This window comes from Myotis nattereri (genome assembly GCF_964212035.1).
Source record: "Myotis nattereri genome assembly, chromosome: 9".
NCBI lineage: Eukaryota > Metazoa > Chordata > Mammalia > Chiroptera > Vespertilionidae > Myotis > Myotis nattereri.
Window position 1 is genome coordinate 17630112 of NC_138084.1, and position 18432 is coordinate 17648543.

The following is an 18432-nucleotide window of genomic DNA, read 5'->3' on the forward strand; positions in this document are numbered from 1 at the left end:
AGGTAGAAAAACTGTTGCTGATTTGGATAAAGAAAAGCAGTTAGCCGGTGACAAGCCATTATGGAGGCAGTGATATATGAACAACTTAAAGATGCTGCACAATGACCTGAAAGAGATCCCTGGACCAAATGCTAAAAGTGATTCGTTTAAGGTGAGTAGGTAGAGGTATCGATATATATAAGAAAATAAATGTTTATTTATAGATTAAACAGTACATCAGATATGTACTATATATAAGAAAGGTTAAAACAGAGAATCATTTGGGGGTTTGGAATGGATTAACTCAATGACCCCACTGAGCCATGCCAGTCAGGCTCAACTAATATTATCTCTAATGGGAAAAAATGATTTGGCTTTCCAACAAATTGCTTGTCGAGATGCCTTCCAGAATGGATTAAGCTCAAGAACTGAGGTTCCACTGTATTTGATAAGCTATTGCTTTCTAAAGGCGGCTTCTTGTAAGAAAGTAATTAAGAATTTATTAGATAATTTATCTACATAAAGTCAGTCTTATACTTCCTTATTTCAGTCTTAACCTTTTCACCTAAGTAAATAATTTAGATTTGGAGATAAAGATTACTTTTACTACTTGCTAATAAAAGGTAATTTAATGGTTAGCTAATTTAAAAATATTTGTCAAGTTACATTAAGGAATATGTATACATACTTTTAAATCCTGTTCTTCTTCTACTTTAGGTGCTGTTTGTACTTTATTCTTCTCTGAAGATTCTTCTACTTCCATTTCTTTGTCTGAATTCTCATCTATTTTTTCTGAATTTTCAGCACCAATTGCTGCAAAAAGAAGCCACAACAAAAAAAACACATAAACATTTTCTTACCCCTGTAGAAGAGAGATCTGAAAAAGTTTACAAATTCTCTCTGTTGCTCGTGTTTCTTTCTTGTTAAAGAAGCCCTAATGCCTTGGCCAGTTTGGCTCAGTGCCTGGAGTGTCAGCTTGTGCACTGAAGGATCATGGGTTTGATTCCGGGTCAAGGACACATACCTGGGTTGTAGGTTCCATCCCCGGCTCCAGTTGGGGCGAGTGAGGGAGGCAACCAATTGATGTGTCTCTCCTACATCGATGTTTCACTCTCCCTCCCTCCCTTCCACTCTCTCTAAGAAAATAACTGGGAAAAATATCCTTGGGTGAGGATTAACAACAAAAGAAGCCCTAATGATTTATCAACCTATTATCTTGATAACCAAAAAAACGTTCTCTCTCATAATCACCTTTCTTAAAATGGGCCTATTTGTTTACGTCATTACTCTGTAGTTTCTGCTTTCCCTTTAACCTTTATTAATCTTTCTAATCTCCTCTTTCAGAATACCACAAATTCACTTACTTACAAAAGCGAGATATCAAACTCAGAATATCTGAGGATTATCAAGTGAGTTCTGAAAAAAAAAAAAAAAGACAAAAAAAAACACACCTTTCTTTTTATTTTATTTAAAAAAGTTGATTTCAGAGAGGGAGAGGGAGAGAGAGAAACATCAATGAGAGAGAATCTTTGATTGGCTGCCTCCTGCATGCCCCCTACTGGAGATGGAGCCCATAACCAGGAATCGAGCCATGACCTCCTGGTTCATAACTAGTGAGACACACCTGCCGGCCAAAAGGCTTTCGAAATCAGAGCAGCATTTTAAACTACCTAATAACTTCATTTCTGAACTGGCTAAGACCTGTAGACAATCTGTATTGGACCAACCTACTCTTCTGGTTCGTGCTGATTCTGTTAGTAACGGGAATCTCCAAAAAGAACAGGTTTACCACCAACTTGGAGAAAAGGATAACTCTAGCCCTGGCCAGGTACATCAGTTGGTTAGAGCATCATACTAATACACCAAGGTTGGGGGTACAATCCCAGTCAGAGCACATGAAAGGAGCAACCAATGAATGCATAAATAAGTGGGTCAACAAACCAATGTTTCTCTCTCTAAAATCAATTAAAAAGAAAAAAAAGTTAGTCCTGGCCAGTGTGGTTCAGTTGGTTCGAGTGTCGTCTATACACCAAGATAGCTGGTTCGATTCTTAGTCAAGGTACAAAGGTTGCAGGTTAGATCCCAGTTGGGGTGTATATGGGAGGCAACATCAATGTTTTTCCTTCCCTCCCTCCCTCCCTCCCTCGATCTCTAAAAATCAATAAAAAACATATCTTTAGTGGAGGATTAAAAAATAAATAACAAATATGAACTCTTTGTTAGGCTTGCTTCAAAACACCTGCTTAACAACTAATCCCCATATAAAATGTAATTTTTTCAGTCATGAGAACCACTTTTTAAAAAAATAATCAAATTTGAGCCCGGCTGGCATGGCTCAGTGGTTGAGCGTCAACCTATGAACTAGGTCAAGGTTTGATTCTGATCAGGGCATATGACCAGGTTGTGGGCTTAATCCCCAGTGTGGGCACACGGGAGGCAGATCAATGACTGATTCTCTCTCATCACTGATGTTTCTCTCTCTCCCTCTCTGAAATCAATAAAAGTATATATATATATATATATATATATATAAAAGAGACATCCATACCACTTTGTGGTTAAAAACAAAGATTTTCAAGCCATGTTTTTAAGTGAAAAAAATTATGTTGCCTACAGGGCTAATCTCATCTCATCCATACAATAATATGTTCATGTATACATAACTTTAAATGTAAAAGGTCTAGAATACATATATAGGTAAAGGAGAATGGATGACCTTAGGGGTTTGGAACGAGAATAGAGCAAAGATGAAGGGGGTCTTTTAGAATTCTACTTCACGTTCTTCTATATTGTTGATTGAAAAGAAAAAAAAATCAAACAAAGATGTTTTCATTTATCTGTTTTTGTTCATTTGTTGCTTTTTTAGCCGTAACCTATAAGGTATCTTCTTCTGCTAGATATACTCTATTAAGGTTTGGTAGTCAAATCTTATTGCTAACTTTCCACTACAAAATTAGGGTCAAATGGAGATAAAAACATTACTTCTGATAACAGACTGGGAAAATGCAGCAGGATCTCTTCTACATTACTGTGAATGAAGATAACCTGAGTCCTAATGACAGCATCAAACATATCTACACAGCCAACCAGAGGCTGGGAAACTTGCTAGAAGTTGTCAAAATTTGCCCTGCTTACCAACTGGAAATAGTGAACCAAGTAAGGAGAGCCCATGGTCTTATACAGATGAAGAATTATTGTGTCCCTAGCCAACTTTCTCAGTGGTTAAAGCGTTGGCCCGAGGACTGAAGGGTTGCAGGTTAGATTCCAGTCAAGGGCACATACCTCAGTTGCAGGCTCAATCCCCAGTTCGGTTGGGGTGTGTGGTAGGGGGCAACCAATCGGTGTGGTCTCTCTCACATTGACGTTTCTCTTTCTGTGTGTCACCCTCTCCCTTCCACTCTCTCTAAATATCAATGGAAAAAATATCCTCCGATGAGGATTAACAAAAAAGAAAAAAAAAATTAGTGTGGCAAGAGAGTAAGAAAGGAGAAAGAAGAGCCAATCTTGTTTTTCTGTTTTTGAGGGAGAAGTAACCTCCAATCAGTAGTGAATACATAACTGAACAGATGCCATCCTTTCAGAATCTTAACTCTTCCATTAGTGGACAGGAAAAGGTTGAGGGAAGTGAAAGGAAGCTTCCTTCCCAGCATTTCTGTAAAAGGGTAAAGTGCTGTCCCCTTTTTTGCAGAAGAGGGAACAAAAAAGGGAAATGAAGGAATTTCCTTCCACATCTTTCATCTTTAAAGTTTAATGTAAAGCATGAATTACCAGTTTCTCCATTTTCTGGAGTCTCCCGTCCAGTTTTGCTAGAACTCCGGCTGGTAGATTCTGGACTGGTAGCTCGAACAAATGTCTTCCATTTTCCTTTTTTAGACATAAGTCTACGCATTCCATCTTGTGATGCCGGCTGGCTGATATCAGAACATGGACTAGACCCTGACACACTACCATCTCCTTCCTCCAAGGCTCGCAACTCTGCCTACAAAGAACATGAAAATAAAGTTAGTGCCATTAACTGTTAGTAACATTAAAACGTGTGAGAAGCCATGTGTTTTCTAAATTTAAATCCTTCGAGGACAGGAAGCATTTCTTCCTGAGAATTGAATGTTCAAGGGCACATACCATATTCCACATTCAACTGTTACTCAATAAATGCTAACTCATGATTATAGTCAACAAATATGGATTTGAATGAGATAGGTTCTAGAGATCCACTAATAGACAAAATTTGCAATACGTGTACAAAAGAGACAAAGCTTAACTTTGCTAATCTCTCTTTATAATGTCAAGGAGATATTACTGTTATAACACGTTATGATTTTCCTTCATTCAAGGTGGCAGTAGATGAAACTGTTCAAAGGAAATCAGGGTAGAAAAGATGGTGCTTTTTCCCCTTTTAAAGAAAATCACATGAAATTATAGGTTCCTTATAATTCTTCTGTTCTTACAAAGTCCATTTAATATCAAAACATGATACGCCATGGCTGATAAGCAGACACCAACTTGTACTTTGTTGGATTAAAAAAAGTTAATTGCAAGAATTTGCAATGCTTATTTGTTAAGAAGCTAAATAAAATATATTTTATTCACTGTATCTATTCTAAATCAGGAAAATCTCAGTCTTTATTGGTTGTCAACTACCAAAAAACATTGTCAGGGACCAAAACAACTACAATTCCCTAATTCAAGTTTCTACTGCATAAGCTTAAACATAGCTAGAAGAAAAGAAAAACAAAATCCCAGTAAGTGTGTTATAATTTACGCCCAATGACCCCAGAGTATGATAGTACTGAGGGAAGAAAATGCACCTTAGTTAAAATTTCAAAGCTTACTTTTTTCCTTTCCAAAACGAGCTCCAGTTCAAGGGTATCTTGTTCCTCCTCCTCACTTTCTCCAGATTGAACAACACTGCAAAGATCCTCCTGAGAAGGGTCTTCCATATTGTCCAATACAGTTTCCTGTGGCTTTACTATTGTTGCTGTTTCTTCTGTTGTACTTGTTTCTTTCACTTCTGAAACTGGCTCTACTTCTTTACAAATTACTTTTCTTCTCCATCTCTCTTCCTCCTCTTTTATTCCCTCAGGCAATAAAGGAGCAAGCAGTGCTGCTGCCACCCCTTTTCTCTCTTCCTCACTATTTGAGAGAGCTTGAATTCCTTCATTTACTTCCTATAAAGAATAAAATAATTTCACTTTTCAAATAAATCTCACCTGAATATACGTAACTTTTCATGTAAAAAAATGACTGCATTTTTCAGTCATTGATTTTTGAAAACCAACTTCCAACAGATAAGAATGTTTGTATAATTTTCCTTACATGTGCATAATGGAAACATTGCTATTTAGGAAGGCAACCTGAACTAGAACCTCGTTGTGGGTGGAACTCAAAACATATCCTTCCACCATTCTCCCTATGTCAAAAGACAAACTAATAAGAAGCACAAGTAGATTTAAGGAAGGTCAAAGTTGTCAGCTCTATACATGACTGTTTAGCTATTCACCTTTCTCTTCTCTGTGATAGGATAACCTCACATTTATTCTATAAAGGTGATTTAAAGGGCCGAAACCGGTTTGGCTCAGTGGATAGAGCGTGGGCCTGCGGACTGAAAGGTCCCGGGTTCGATTCCGGTCAGGGGCGTGTACCTGGGTTGTGGGCATATCCCCAGTGGGAGATGTGCAGGAGGCAGCTGATCGATGTTTCTCTCTCATCGATGTTTCTGACTATCTCTCTCCCTTCCTCTCTGTAAAAAAATCAATAAAATATATTAAAAAAAAAAAAAAGGTGATTTAAAGGAAAGCAAAACATTTCTAAAATGAAATGTGTGATTATATTTAAAGTGTCTATTTCCTCCACTGGGATATTTACTTTACCTCCCTCCTGGAGTTGCAAATATTAAATTATTCCAAAAGTAATTTTTGGACACCCCCCCTACTCCATTATGTAAAAATTCAAGACAAATTAAATTTCAACTCACACACTCTGCAAAATACAATATAGTTTTCTTATTGATGAGGCTACAGAAATGCTCATTTCACTAGTTTTAATTAAGGTAACTGATCACTTTATTTTAAAAGATCTTCACAACTGTTAGAATGGCTATTAGCAAAAAAATCAACAAAACTCTGTCTGGTGTGGCTCAATTGGCTGGGCATCATCCTGTGCACTGAAAAGTAGGAGGTGTGCAGGAAGCAGCCAATTGATGTTTTGCCCTCACATGGATGTTTTTCTCTCTCTCCCTCTCCCTTCCTCTCTCTCTAAAAATAAAAAAAACAAAACAAACTATTTTTTAAAAAAATCAACAGTCAACAAGTGTTGGCAAGGATGGAAAGAAAAAGGAACCCTGATACATGTTGATGGCATAGTAAATTAGTAGTCACTATGGAAAATAGCATTGAGGCTTGTCAAAAGATTAAAATCAAACTACCATACAGCCCAACAATCCTAGTTCTGGGTATTTATCTGAAGAAAATAAAAATGATAATCCAAGAAGATATATACACTCTAATGTTCACTGCAGCATTATTTACAGTAACAATGATATGGGAGAAATTTAGGTGTCTATCGAAAAATGAATAAACATGCAGTATACATATAAAATGGAATATTACTTAGCCATAAAAAGAAAGGAAATCTTGTCATTTGTGACAACATGGATGGCTAAGTGAAATAAGTCAGAGGACAAATACTATCACTAATGACTTATGTGAAAAAAAAAAAACCAAAAACAAACATTTCGGAAATACAGAGAACAAACTGATAGTTGCAAGGGGGGGCTCCTCAAATATAAATAAGTCAAAAAGATACAAGATACAGCATGACGAGTATAGTCAATAATATCGTAATAACTTTGTACGATGACAGATGTTTAGTAAACTTATTGTGATGATAATGTTGTAAGGTGTATAATTATTGAATCACTATGTTGTACACCTGAAACTAATACAATATTGTATTGGCAACTATACTTACGTGGAATCCCAAAATAAAACTATTCTGAAGTGAAGAAGGGGGACTGAAGCTATGGCTACTGGCTGCTCCCATATCTTTTAAAATGACCCAAGGAGCCTCTATGGTACCCTAAAGCTCCAAAAGAATCACTGAACTTGTTTAACTCCCATAAATGCCACATAATAAACAGAAACAGATTAAGTAAAATTTTAAGAAACAGGATTTATCTTATTACTCATCTGTGTTGTAAAATACTAACAGAAGGCCTGGCCGGTGTTGCTCCAGTGGTTGAGCATTGACCTATGAACCAGGAGGTCATGTTTTGATTCCTGGTCAGGGCACATGCCTGGGTTGCAGGAGGCAGCCGATCAATGATTCTCATCACTGATGTTCCCCCCTCCCTCCCCTCTCTGAAATATCTATATAAAAGCCTAAGTGACTGTCCGATCGTTCACCCAGTAGCTATGACATGCAATGACCATCAGGGGGCAGGCACTTTGACCAATAGAGGAGGGAGCCTTATGCCTCATGGAATGGGCTGTGTGTTAGGTTGCTGCTGGGGCACTGTTGGCCCTGAATCGGCTTCACCTGCACCCCAGACCCATTGGAGGATGTCGGGAGGCCTGGTGCTCATGTACCAGTGGGGATGCTTGGCCTGCGCCCTCTTGTAATTTGGGACCCCTCGGGGGATGTCAGAGAGCTGGTTTTGGCCCAATCCCCGCAGGCCAGGCTGAGGGACCCCACTGGTGCATGAATCCGTGCACTGTGCCTCTAGTATATCTATATATATAAAATGCCAGTAACCTTAACAGCCATAACGACCAGTCGCTATGACGCCCACTGTGGTCCAATCAGGGGGTGGGGCCAGCCGGCCAACCTTGCAGCCCCTCCCCCCTGCCAGCTGGACTCTCCCACCCAGATCAAGAGTGGGGTGGCTGGCCAAATGCCCCCTCACACTCCTCCATAACAGCCCCACCCCCAATCAGCCAGCCTCACCACGATAGGCCCACAGCCCCTCCCCCTGGCCATCCCACCCTTGATCACACCCCCCACCCCAATAGGGGGTGGGGCTGGCCAGCCAACCTTTTACAGCCCCTCCCCCTGGCCAGCCCAGCCCGATTGCTATCCCATCTTAACAGGAGCGGGGCCAGCCAGCCAACTTCCCGCAGCCCCTCCCCCTGGCCATCCTGCCCCGGAATGCCCCCACCCCAATCTCCTGCAGCCCCTCTCCCTGCCCGGCTCCACCCCTGATCAGCACCCCCACCCCATTCAGGGGCAGGGCCAGCTGACCCTGCTCCCAATCAGCCCCCTAACCACAACCGGGGGCAGGGCTCGCCATCCAATCGCCCATAGCCCCTTACCCCAGCCGGCCCAACCCTGATTGGGCCCCGATCGGGGGGGCTGGCCCGCCAACCTCCTGCCATCTCCTCCTCCCAACAGGCCCAGCTCCGATCCGCCCCATTGGAGCTGGGTGGCCAGACCCCACCCTTGCATGAATTCGTGCACCGGGCCTCTAGTATATATTAACAGAAGTCTTCTATACCTGTGCCACAGTAACATTCAAATTCTTTAGATATGGCCCAGCCAGCATGGCTCAGTGGTTGAGCATCCAACCTGGAACCAAGAGGTCACCAGTATTCCCAGTCAGAGCACATGCCCATGTAGCAAGCTTGATCCCCAGTAGGGGACATGCGGGGGGCAGCCAATGGATGATGCTCCCCTCTCACCAATGTTTCTATCTCTCTATCCCTCTCCTTTCCTCTCAAAAAAATAAAAAAAATCTTTAGATTTGAAAATATGCAAATGGGGTAAGTTGTAACACTGACCTTTTTAACTTCTCGCTTGGCTATGACTGGTCCACTTTTACTACTGGCAACAGAAATATTTTTCTCCTTGTTATACATGTCTGTATTCACCACAAAATTAGTTTCAGTACCTGTTATTGAACTTAAAAGAAAAAAAAAAGGCAATTATCATTAAAAGATAAAGACTTAAATTTCCTTCTAGGTAATTTCTTTTTCAAGGTATTCCTACCTGGGTTGGTAATGTTGTAATCCCTGTACCTGGGTGGCAAGATACGGGGGTAATTCCCATGTCACTTCATTTGTTTGTGTATTCCAATAATAATAGCATCCTGTGTTCTCATCCCAGACTTCTTGCCAATCTCCCATCTCAATCTCAACTATAAGAAAATAAAACAAATTTTAAGAAGCACAAATTACTCCACAATTCTGACTTATAACCCGTCACCTCTAAAGCCCTAACAATCTAACACAGGATTTCTCAGCCTTAGCACTGGGACATGATAGTTCTCTGTTGGTGGTGTTGGGAGGCAGTCCTATGTAGCGTTTGGCAGCATCCTGGCCTCTACCCACTAGATGCAGTAACACCCCTCCCATCTCCTGTTGTGACAACCAAAACTGTCTCTAGACCAGCCATGGGCAAACTACGGCCTGCAGGCCGGATCCGGCCCGTTTGAAAGGAATAAAACTATTGAAAAAAAAGACCATACCCTTTTATGTAATGATGTTTACTTTGAATTTATATTAGTTCGCACAAACACTCCATCCATGCTTTTGTTCCGGCCCTCTGGTCCAGTTTAAGAACCCACTGTGGCCCTCGAGTCAAAAAGTTTGCCTACCCCTGCTCTAGACACTGTCAAATGTCTCCTGGGAGGCAACTCCCCACACCCCATCATCTTGGCACATGTTTTAAAAAGCAGTTTGATAGTGCAAAAACATATTTTGAACCCCAAAAGACTTTTTAAAATAATGACTTCAATCATTCACTTGGCAAAATCTGCTACTGGTTAAAAGGGCAAGCAATTGCCCTAGTTGGTTTTGCTCAGTGGATAGAATGTCAGTGCAGACTGAAGGATCCTAGGTTTGATTCTGGTCAAGGCACATGTTTCTATCTCTCTCTCTCCCTCTTCCTTCCTCACTGAAATCAATAAAAGTATATTTTTTTTAAAAAGGGGGCAAGCAATTACCTTTCAAAAAATAAAAAATGTGTTCTAATAATTCCCAGAGGTAACTACCCTATCTTACTTATTTTTCAAAATACTACATTTAAAAGGCAGAATCCCAGTCTGGGGCTAAAGCACTTGGGTGCTCATCTTTCGGAATCTCAATGCCTAGAACACCTTTTATGATTGCTCTTTAGACTTCTTTAAAAATCAAAGGATTGGTGTGCCCTCCCTAAGCCCTTCCTTGTTTCACTGTCCTTAGTTTTAATAAACACACTCTCAAAATATATATATCTATATATATCTATATATATATATCTATATATATCTATATATGTATATAGATATGTATATATATAAAAAAATAAAATCAGCCTTAGCCAGGTTGGCTCAATAGGCAGAGCATCAGCCTGCAAACTGAAAGGTCCCAGGTTCAATTCTGGTCAAGGGCACATGCCTGGGTTTTGGGCTTCATCCCAATAGGGGCTGTGCAGAGGGCAGCCAATGAATGATTCTCTCTCATCATTGATGTTTCTCTCTTTCCCTGTCCCTTCCTCTTTGGGGGAAAAGAAAAAAAGAAAAAATTTATTGGTTTTTTACAGAGAGGAAGGGATAGGGATAGAGAATGAGAAACATCTATGAGAGAGAAACACTGATTCAGCTGCTGAATGTGCCCGCAACCAAGGTACGTGCCCTTGACCGGAATTGAACCTGGGACCCTTCAGTCTGTAGGCCTACGCTCTATCCACTGAACCAAACCAGTTAGGGCTCAATAGATATATTAATAAATAAAAATAAAATAAAAAGGATCAAGCTTACCTCCTGCCAGTGAACACTGAGTGTCATACTGCCACCCTGATGTCTGCGTTGAGTCTGTTCCATTCGAAGTAGTGGAAGAAAGGGCAGATGCTGCTGATTCCTTTGGCTCTGGGCGAGGTGGAGTTGGAGGTGGAGCAGAAGCTCCTGTAGAAGCAGCAGGCTGAGGAGCTGTTATTGCATCAATCTCCTTTAGAAAGAAAATAGTAACAAATGCATTAATCACATCAAAACCAGAAAAAAAAAATCCTACATGCTCAGTTCTTAGCTTCTCAAATCAAAATCCTCATATTCTAATTAAACAATTTCTCCAAACCTTTCTATTATCCACTTTTTTTTTTTTTACAACCTTAACAAAAAGATAATGCGAAGAGCCTTAGCCAGTTTGGCTCAGTAGATAGAGCATTGGCCTGTGGACAGAAGGATCCTGGGTTTGATTCCAGTCACTGGTCCAGGCCCTGGTAGGGGCACCGCAGGAGGCAACCAATCGATGTGTTTCTCTCACATCGATGTTTCTCTCTATCTTTCCCTCTCTCTAAAAATCAATGGAAAAATACCCTCAGGTGAAAATAAAATAATATGAAGAGAGATGGGGAGGGACTAAGGAAGACAGATAAAAGGGGAGAAGTGAGAGGGAGAGACAGATTGACAAGTATGCTAACCAGTGAGATCTAAGTCCCCAAAGTGGTTCCAATATGTTAAAAACCCAAACAAAAGCACCACTAACCGCTAGGAAGTTGGCCAATGTACTATCAATATCAGTTGACTGATTTCCATTCGCTTCTTTAGATTGTGCTGGTTTTTCCAAAACATCACTCTCTTCATCATCACTATCAGCATATGCACCAAGTAAGCATAAACCGCCTAGAAACAAAGAGGTAAAGAACTTTAGTAATAACAATGCTAATATGTCCTAGGTAGCATCCAAGGAAAAATATAACATGGCTCTTCAACTAAACATTTAGTTTACTTACAGATTAGAACAAACCTTAAAATAAACCATCAATTAACTACCTGAGAGGCAGAAATTACATTACGCATTTAGAGCTAAGAAAATCAATTTGCACAGCTACTTGACACCCTACTCAAAATACATGCTCAAGCATTCAACTTTATACTCTGTCAAAATAGAATATAGTGTATCCTGACTTTAATATTTGCTGATTTATGTATCCATCTCAAACAAGTAAACCAATTAGGATTTAGTAGATGAAACAAAAAGATTTTCAAAACTAAAAACAAAGTTCTTTTCCAATTATTTTTCCCTCAAACAAAACATTTCAAAACGCTAGACCCAAAACAAAAAACTAACAACACTAGCACCAATGATCAATGTCTTCCTCAAACTCAAGTCCAGATATGGCTCCTGAAATGTTGTTATGCTATTTCCTTTGTATCACCTGTGGCTACTTTAATGTCACAAACTAAGTGAACACATACAGGGGTGGGCAAAAGTAGGTAAGAACTCTGTGCCCAAGTGAGCTTGAGTATAACAACTACACTACAGAATGTGTAAATAATTAAGGCTGGCAATTTGTACACTTATATGAAATTTCTTTGTCGTACTTTCATAAACGAATTCATGGGTTCACATAAAAGTAAACACAAACTGTTCCATTTATCATACAAGAAGAGTTCATATTAAATGCTTTAATCACATAAATCTTGTTTTAATACATAGGCAAGTTCTTACACTAAACATTAATTTCCAAAATACTACTTTAAACTGATTAGAATAATGTGAAGGAGACATTTGACAATGTTACCAAATACTTCATTTTTCATGATTTTGGGGTACACCAGCCAATTTTCCTAACAAGAGTATGGAATAGACTTGTAAGGGTACAGCTACAGAAGTAGACATTTCTGGACAAATTCTGCCCGTTAGCAATCAGCACTGATGGTTTTTTGAGGGAAGGGGGAAGATGGAAAATTTGTATTTTTACATAAAAACACTTCTTAGTTTAGAATCAATCATAGATCTAATCACCCAGTTCACTGTCTTTAAAACTTCATATACTCTTTGGTAAAAGGTTCCAAACCAGGTGAGTTGTGTGGAATTTTAATTACGAAATTCCCCAAGCTTGGAATGAATGGGTCTCACAGGCAATAGGTTTCACCAAGGCTCCACCTATTTATTCCTTTTTTCTTCACCTAAGAACATTCCATAGCACATACATCAAACCTCTTCTAAGCTCCTAATAATATAATTACTATTAAATAGCAAAGTAAATTATTAAATTTGGTATTTGGGGGAAGAGGCATACTTAATATTGTTAGAGACACCATACATTAAATTGATTCAATATATTTTAAGAACAATCTGGTAACATGTACCAAGAGCTACTACTTCCAGTTTCTTTTAGTTATTCTCATCTTTGAGGATATAACCCCAAGAAAGAATTAAAAAATTTTTTTGCACAACATTTTCTAACAGCCTTACTTAAATAACTAAAAGCTGTGAACAACTCAAATGCTCTCAAATAGGGGACTGGCAAATCAAACTACAGCACAGTACCAGATGCAGTATTGTTTTATGATTAATCAGATCATTACAGTATTACATGGAACAGTGCTATGGGGACAAAAAGTAATGTTAACAGAATAAAAACAAGATAAAAGCAAATAATAAAATGTATGTAAATTCTAATTACATTTCTGAAAATTTAATCCATACATTGATAAGAACAGGAATAAGTTTAGAACACAAAAAAAGTTCACAATATTCTGCAAATTAATCTTAGAAAAATAAGTCTCACAGAACCATGTCTCACAGAGTACATATACTCTGTCAAAATAGCATATAATGTATCACAGAACCATGTCCTAGACCAGTGATGGAGAACCTATGACACGCGAACTCATTTTTTTGGTTGATTTTTGTTAAATGGCATTTAAATATATAAAATAAATATAAAAAATATCTTTGTTTTACTATGGTTGCAAATATCAAAAAATTTCTATATGTGACACAGCAGCAGTTAAGTTCGGGTTTTTCAAAATGCTGACACGCCGAGCTCAAAAGGTTCGCCACCACTGTCCTAGACTATTACTGGGATGTTGTTGCTACTTGAAACTAGAGGAAGCAAGGCTATTCTTTGGAGCCATAGTCCTTAGCAGCATTTTTTTGAGAAGAATATTAACTCCTCAAATTTCAATATGCTTACTTTAATGTATAGTGCCACACAATTTGCAAATCAACTAACTATATCTGGCTGTAATTTCTTAGATTATATTTTTTACTTTCCTGATAAGCTTCAAACAGTAACTGCATTATACTTTGAGTAACTATTATAATTTCCTCATAATATTGCTGAATAGTTGTTTTTAACCCTTTTAGTCACAGAAACTATTAATAATCAAGATGATAAAAGCTATATACTTCCGCGCAGGAACACACATTTGAGTGTGCAATTTCAGGGGTTCCAGAGACCTCTGACACTCATTGTGGTTGTTGCTAATCCTCACCTGAGAATATTTTACCCACTGCTTTTTCAGAGAAGGGGGGGGGAGAGAGAAACACTGGTATGAGAGAGACACCTTGACTGGTTGCCTCTGCATCACCCCAGACAGGGATGCGGGCAACGAACGAGCTTGAAACCAAGGTATGTGTATGTGCCCTTGACCAGAATGGAATTCAGCACCCTTCAATCCTCGGGCGACACTATCCACTGAGCCAAACCGGCTAGGGGGCTTTCTTTGTTTTTTGTTGGACAAACTTTTTCCTATGCATTATACCAACTGGTAGGTTAAGACCTTTAAAAACTGAATGGAAAAAAAAAAAATAAAAAAAAAAATAAAAACTGAATGAACTGATATATTATTACCTTGTAGGATGATGCTGGACAAAATGAAAACATTTCTGTTCATAAGGCATATAAAGGCCTGAAGTGCTGACATAGCAATCAAGGAAATTTCTCCTAGAAACACTGAAATTCTATCTTACGATTCTTAGACTCAAATGAAATAATATATGTACTTTACAAATACAAAATGGTATTTTCTAGTTTGGGAATTTCTCTCAGAACCAAGTTTTAGCTTTTCTAACCCACACAGGGTTTTCTTCTTTTTTTTAAGTGACAAATGGGAGGAGGGAACAAGCATCTATTATTTTCAGGATTTCAGGTGTCATAAAGTACAAAAAGTACACCACACTTAAAAGAATAAAATTATTACCAATTAATAGGATATTTAGTATCAGAACTATTATTACCAATTAATAGGATATTTAGTATCAGAACTATTTTAATCTTTCAATCTATTTATATATAAAACTAACATTTTTTGATACTTCCCTGTCAAAACTTGATATAAACTTTTCAATGTAATCACCAAAAATAACATAGAGCTTAAGATCCACTTTACAGGTGAATGAGATCCTGATTTCTCAGAATGAATGCTGAAGTGAAGATTTGAACTCAAATTTGTCTACAAAACCACTGCTGCAAATATTCCTTAATGCAATTTCAGCTCCACAAACATTTGGTAGGTACTAATCAAGGCAATGTGTTAGGAAATTAACAGAAATCGATGGTGTTCCCTAAAGCCAGGTGGGGAAGCCAGAAAACTCATTATAAAATGGCATTAGAAGAAAAAGTAGTATATTTTGGGTACAGATTAAACAGCAACAAATTTTACACTGGTTGCAGTGTACATATACTAACAAACTCTCACAAATAGATTTAAAATTCCCATTTTGGGGGGGAGAAATATAAATTAGCCAACACTGAAGCCGTCAACAAAACACTCAATAAACAAACCCAATTGGATCCTTATGAAATATATTATAAAAAAGATGTTTAAAAAAAAATCTATACCTGTTGCTTTCACAGCGGTCAGTCTGGTGGTCATGACTGGTTTTGGAGGATTCTGAACTCTGGGAACCTCCACCACCACTTCCTGTTCATCTGGATTTGGAAAACGAACAGAAGAGAACGGCAGTCATTCGATGGACCAGAGAAAACACTACAGGGGACAAAACCAAGCTTTGATTTGACCTTTCAAGTCTAGATTCCATCTTTTTAAAAACAGTGTACAACCCATCACTGACCCAAATAATTCGGGAGATAATAAACAAGCATAGCTAGAATCTTCTGTCTGGTGACTTTAACATGAGGAACGTGAGCATTATAAAAAAAAAAAAAATCAAATTACATCTGAAATAAACTCTCTTTCTCTCTCTAAATGTGCTCTAGGCTACTACAAAGCCTTTACAACAAGCACAGCCATAGCGTTTGCTTTCGCACGAGCCACCCAGCGTGTTGGGTTTTTGTTTTTTTTTTTAAACATCTGAAATGATCGTAGCTTCTCCGGGGTCTGGTCCCTGGATTAGAGCTATCGAATTACTCTTGTTTTAAATAAAAAAATATTTTTTTTTTTTTAAAAAATTACAGTTTGCATTCCATATTATGTTGCAGTAGTTTCAGGTGTACAGCGTAGCGGTCAGACAAGTTCCAGTCCCGGGAGAAACACACAAACACTTGGGCTACCCAAAAGTCTCACTTCAGAAATTTTCGGGTGGGGATACCTGCCAATCTGGGGGTTCCCGAAGCTTTGGCTGACATAATACAAAGGGCTCGCTCACTTCTAAAGAGTCTCGGTTTCCACAAAAGCGAAAGGAAACGCAGATGACGTGCAGAAAAGGCCAGGTCCCCAGTCACCCAGCCTCGGACCCGGAACCTCATACTCTCACGTCCACCCCGCGAAGAGTCCCACACACAGGGCGGGCGTTGGCGCTCCAGGCCGCCGCGCCGCGCGGCCCTCTGCAGCAGAGATGGCGCCTCTGCGATCCCCGCGGGCGGCTCCGCGTCCCTCCGGTCGTCTTGGGGCCCACAGCCGCCCTCCCCGCAGGCCCCACGCGCAGGCCTCGGATGCGGACGCCGCCCTCCCGGTTGGTTGTCCTCCTAGGGTCCTGCCCGAGGGACTAGGCCGCAAGCCCGGAACTCGAGTTTCGGATGCCCCTCCTAGGGGCCCCTCGCGCACCCTTACCTTCTGAAGGCGAGTCTTCCGGGGCCGCGGCGGCAGTCACCGCGGTCGTCGGCGCCGCCGGGGCTGGCTGGCTAGGCGTCGCCGCCGTCGAGTCCGGCTCGGTGTCGGGTTCGGGCTCCGGGTCCCGGCCCGGCGTGCTGCTCCGGGGACCCGGCGGAGAGAGCTGCAGGATAGGCCTTCGGCCGGGTACCACCCGGGACTTCTTCCCCATCGCGAGCCCGAGCGCGAGGTGCGAACGTCGGGAAGGCGAGAAGGGCGGTGCTCGGCGCGGCGCTGCGTCATCAATATTCATACCTCGCGACACCGCCTCTGGCGAGGATCCGCTTTTAACGGCGGAGCGCGCGTTGCGCAAGCGCCTTGAGCCCGGTACAGTCTTCTGGCTCCTCCCCCCAGGGGAGAGGGCGGGCTTTATTCACAGAGCTAGGCTATTGGCTATTTTGGCCTATTGAAGGGGCCTATAGCCAATGGAAAAAGGAAAAACGAGTGCGCGTCAAGCCAATTGTACGGAAGGGCCTGCGTTTAGAATGATTTTCCCTGCACCTCCGGCCCCACCCATGCGTCTTTGGCGGCGTCTTTTCTTTACCCGCTTGTCTTCCATATTGTGCCTGTTTTCTGCCGACTGTTCCTTATCATTTGTCCTTTAGGAAGGTGGGCTGCTTTCCAGGTCTTTCCCCCAAGTTTCTCTCTGATTATTGTGGCTTACTTTGGGTATAGCATTGAACAGTAAAGAGAGTACTGGGTGTTTTATGCTTTTGTACATTTTTTCTTAGGGCATAACGATGATGTAGTGTTGCTCATCAGTTGGGGGGGAAAATCACTAGAAATTACACTACATACGAGGTAAAAGCCTAAGCTGTTGCGGTGAGATACAGGAGCTTCCCAATCTGGCCCACTGGTAGCCTTCACCTGCTGGATGTATCTTCCTTTGCACTCTCCTTTTCCAACCCCAGCCCCCACCCCTTCTCTGGAGCCAGCCACTAGGAACATCACCTATCTCACCTTAACGCCTTCACATTACCTGGAATAACTACTGCATCACATGGCGAATTTTTTTTTTTAATTCCTCAAGACCCGTGCAGGCATTACCTCTCTGAACCTTCTATCTCAATGTTGAGCTCCTCCCCAGCACTTGGCGTTTATTTATACTGTTGGTACTCACTTACCGCCTCCAAATTGAGCTTAAGAAATCCAGTGGGATATATTTTTATACCCCTGACTGCTCAGTTCTTACTAAGCATACTAATAATATCTAACAGTTATCGAACTCTTACTGTATGTCAGGTACTAAGCGCTTTACAAGTAGAATTGCATTTAATTCTCACAATCGTGTGGGGTAGAGATCATTATGCCCTACATAGGGATGAACCCTCATATTGGTGGTGGAGGTCCCTGTAAAAGCTGGCCAGTGTCTTATGAACTGTCACCATGGCAACCCCTGCTTTGATAAGCAGTACAAAGGATAGGTTTCTTCAACAGTGCTGATCTCAAGCTTCTTATCCTCTAGAAATGGCAACAACTACGTTTGATATTTTTCAGACTGCGGGTTATGATCCATTAGTCACTCACGAAAACAGTAAGAGGATACATCTTTTGTGAAACCTTTGTTTTCTTGCTGTAGTTGGCAGCCACAGGTTTATAATGCTGGGAGGACAAGGGCTGTCCCAGTCCCGAATTGCATTAAACACTTCATATTTATCATGACAAAAGTTACAATAAAAAAGAACCAAATACTACAA

At 40.4% G+C, this 18432-nt stretch overlaps 1 protein-coding gene across 4 annotated transcripts in view; it reads right to left on the minus strand.

The window, feature by feature from the left end:
• The window catches only part of FNBP4 (formin binding protein 4), a 36760-nt gene extending 19686 nt beyond the window's left edge, over positions 1–17074 (minus strand). For all 4 annotated transcript variants that reach the window (XR_013996409.1, XR_013996410.1, XM_081098998.1 and 1 more), the window contains exons 1-9: positions 16697–17074; positions 15526–15615; positions 11436–11572; positions 10712–10898; positions 8962–9109; positions 8754–8874; positions 4812–5147; positions 3748–3958; positions 668–792 (exon numbers count right to left, since the gene is read on the minus strand). Coding sequence is in view for 2 of the 4 variants with exons in the window: in XM_081098998.1 (XP_080955124.1) it covers positions 668–792; positions 3748–3958; positions 4812–5147; positions 8754–8874; positions 8962–9109; positions 10712–10898; positions 11436–11572; positions 15526–15615; positions 16697–16988 (1647 nt within the window). In the remaining 2 variants the exon portion in view is untranslated. The remainder of the gene's footprint in view (positions 1–667; positions 793–3747; positions 3959–4811; positions 5148–8753; positions 8875–8961; positions 9110–10711; positions 10899–11435; positions 11573–15525; positions 15616–16696) is intronic.
• Between the last annotated feature and the right edge of the window lie 1358 nt (positions 17075–18432).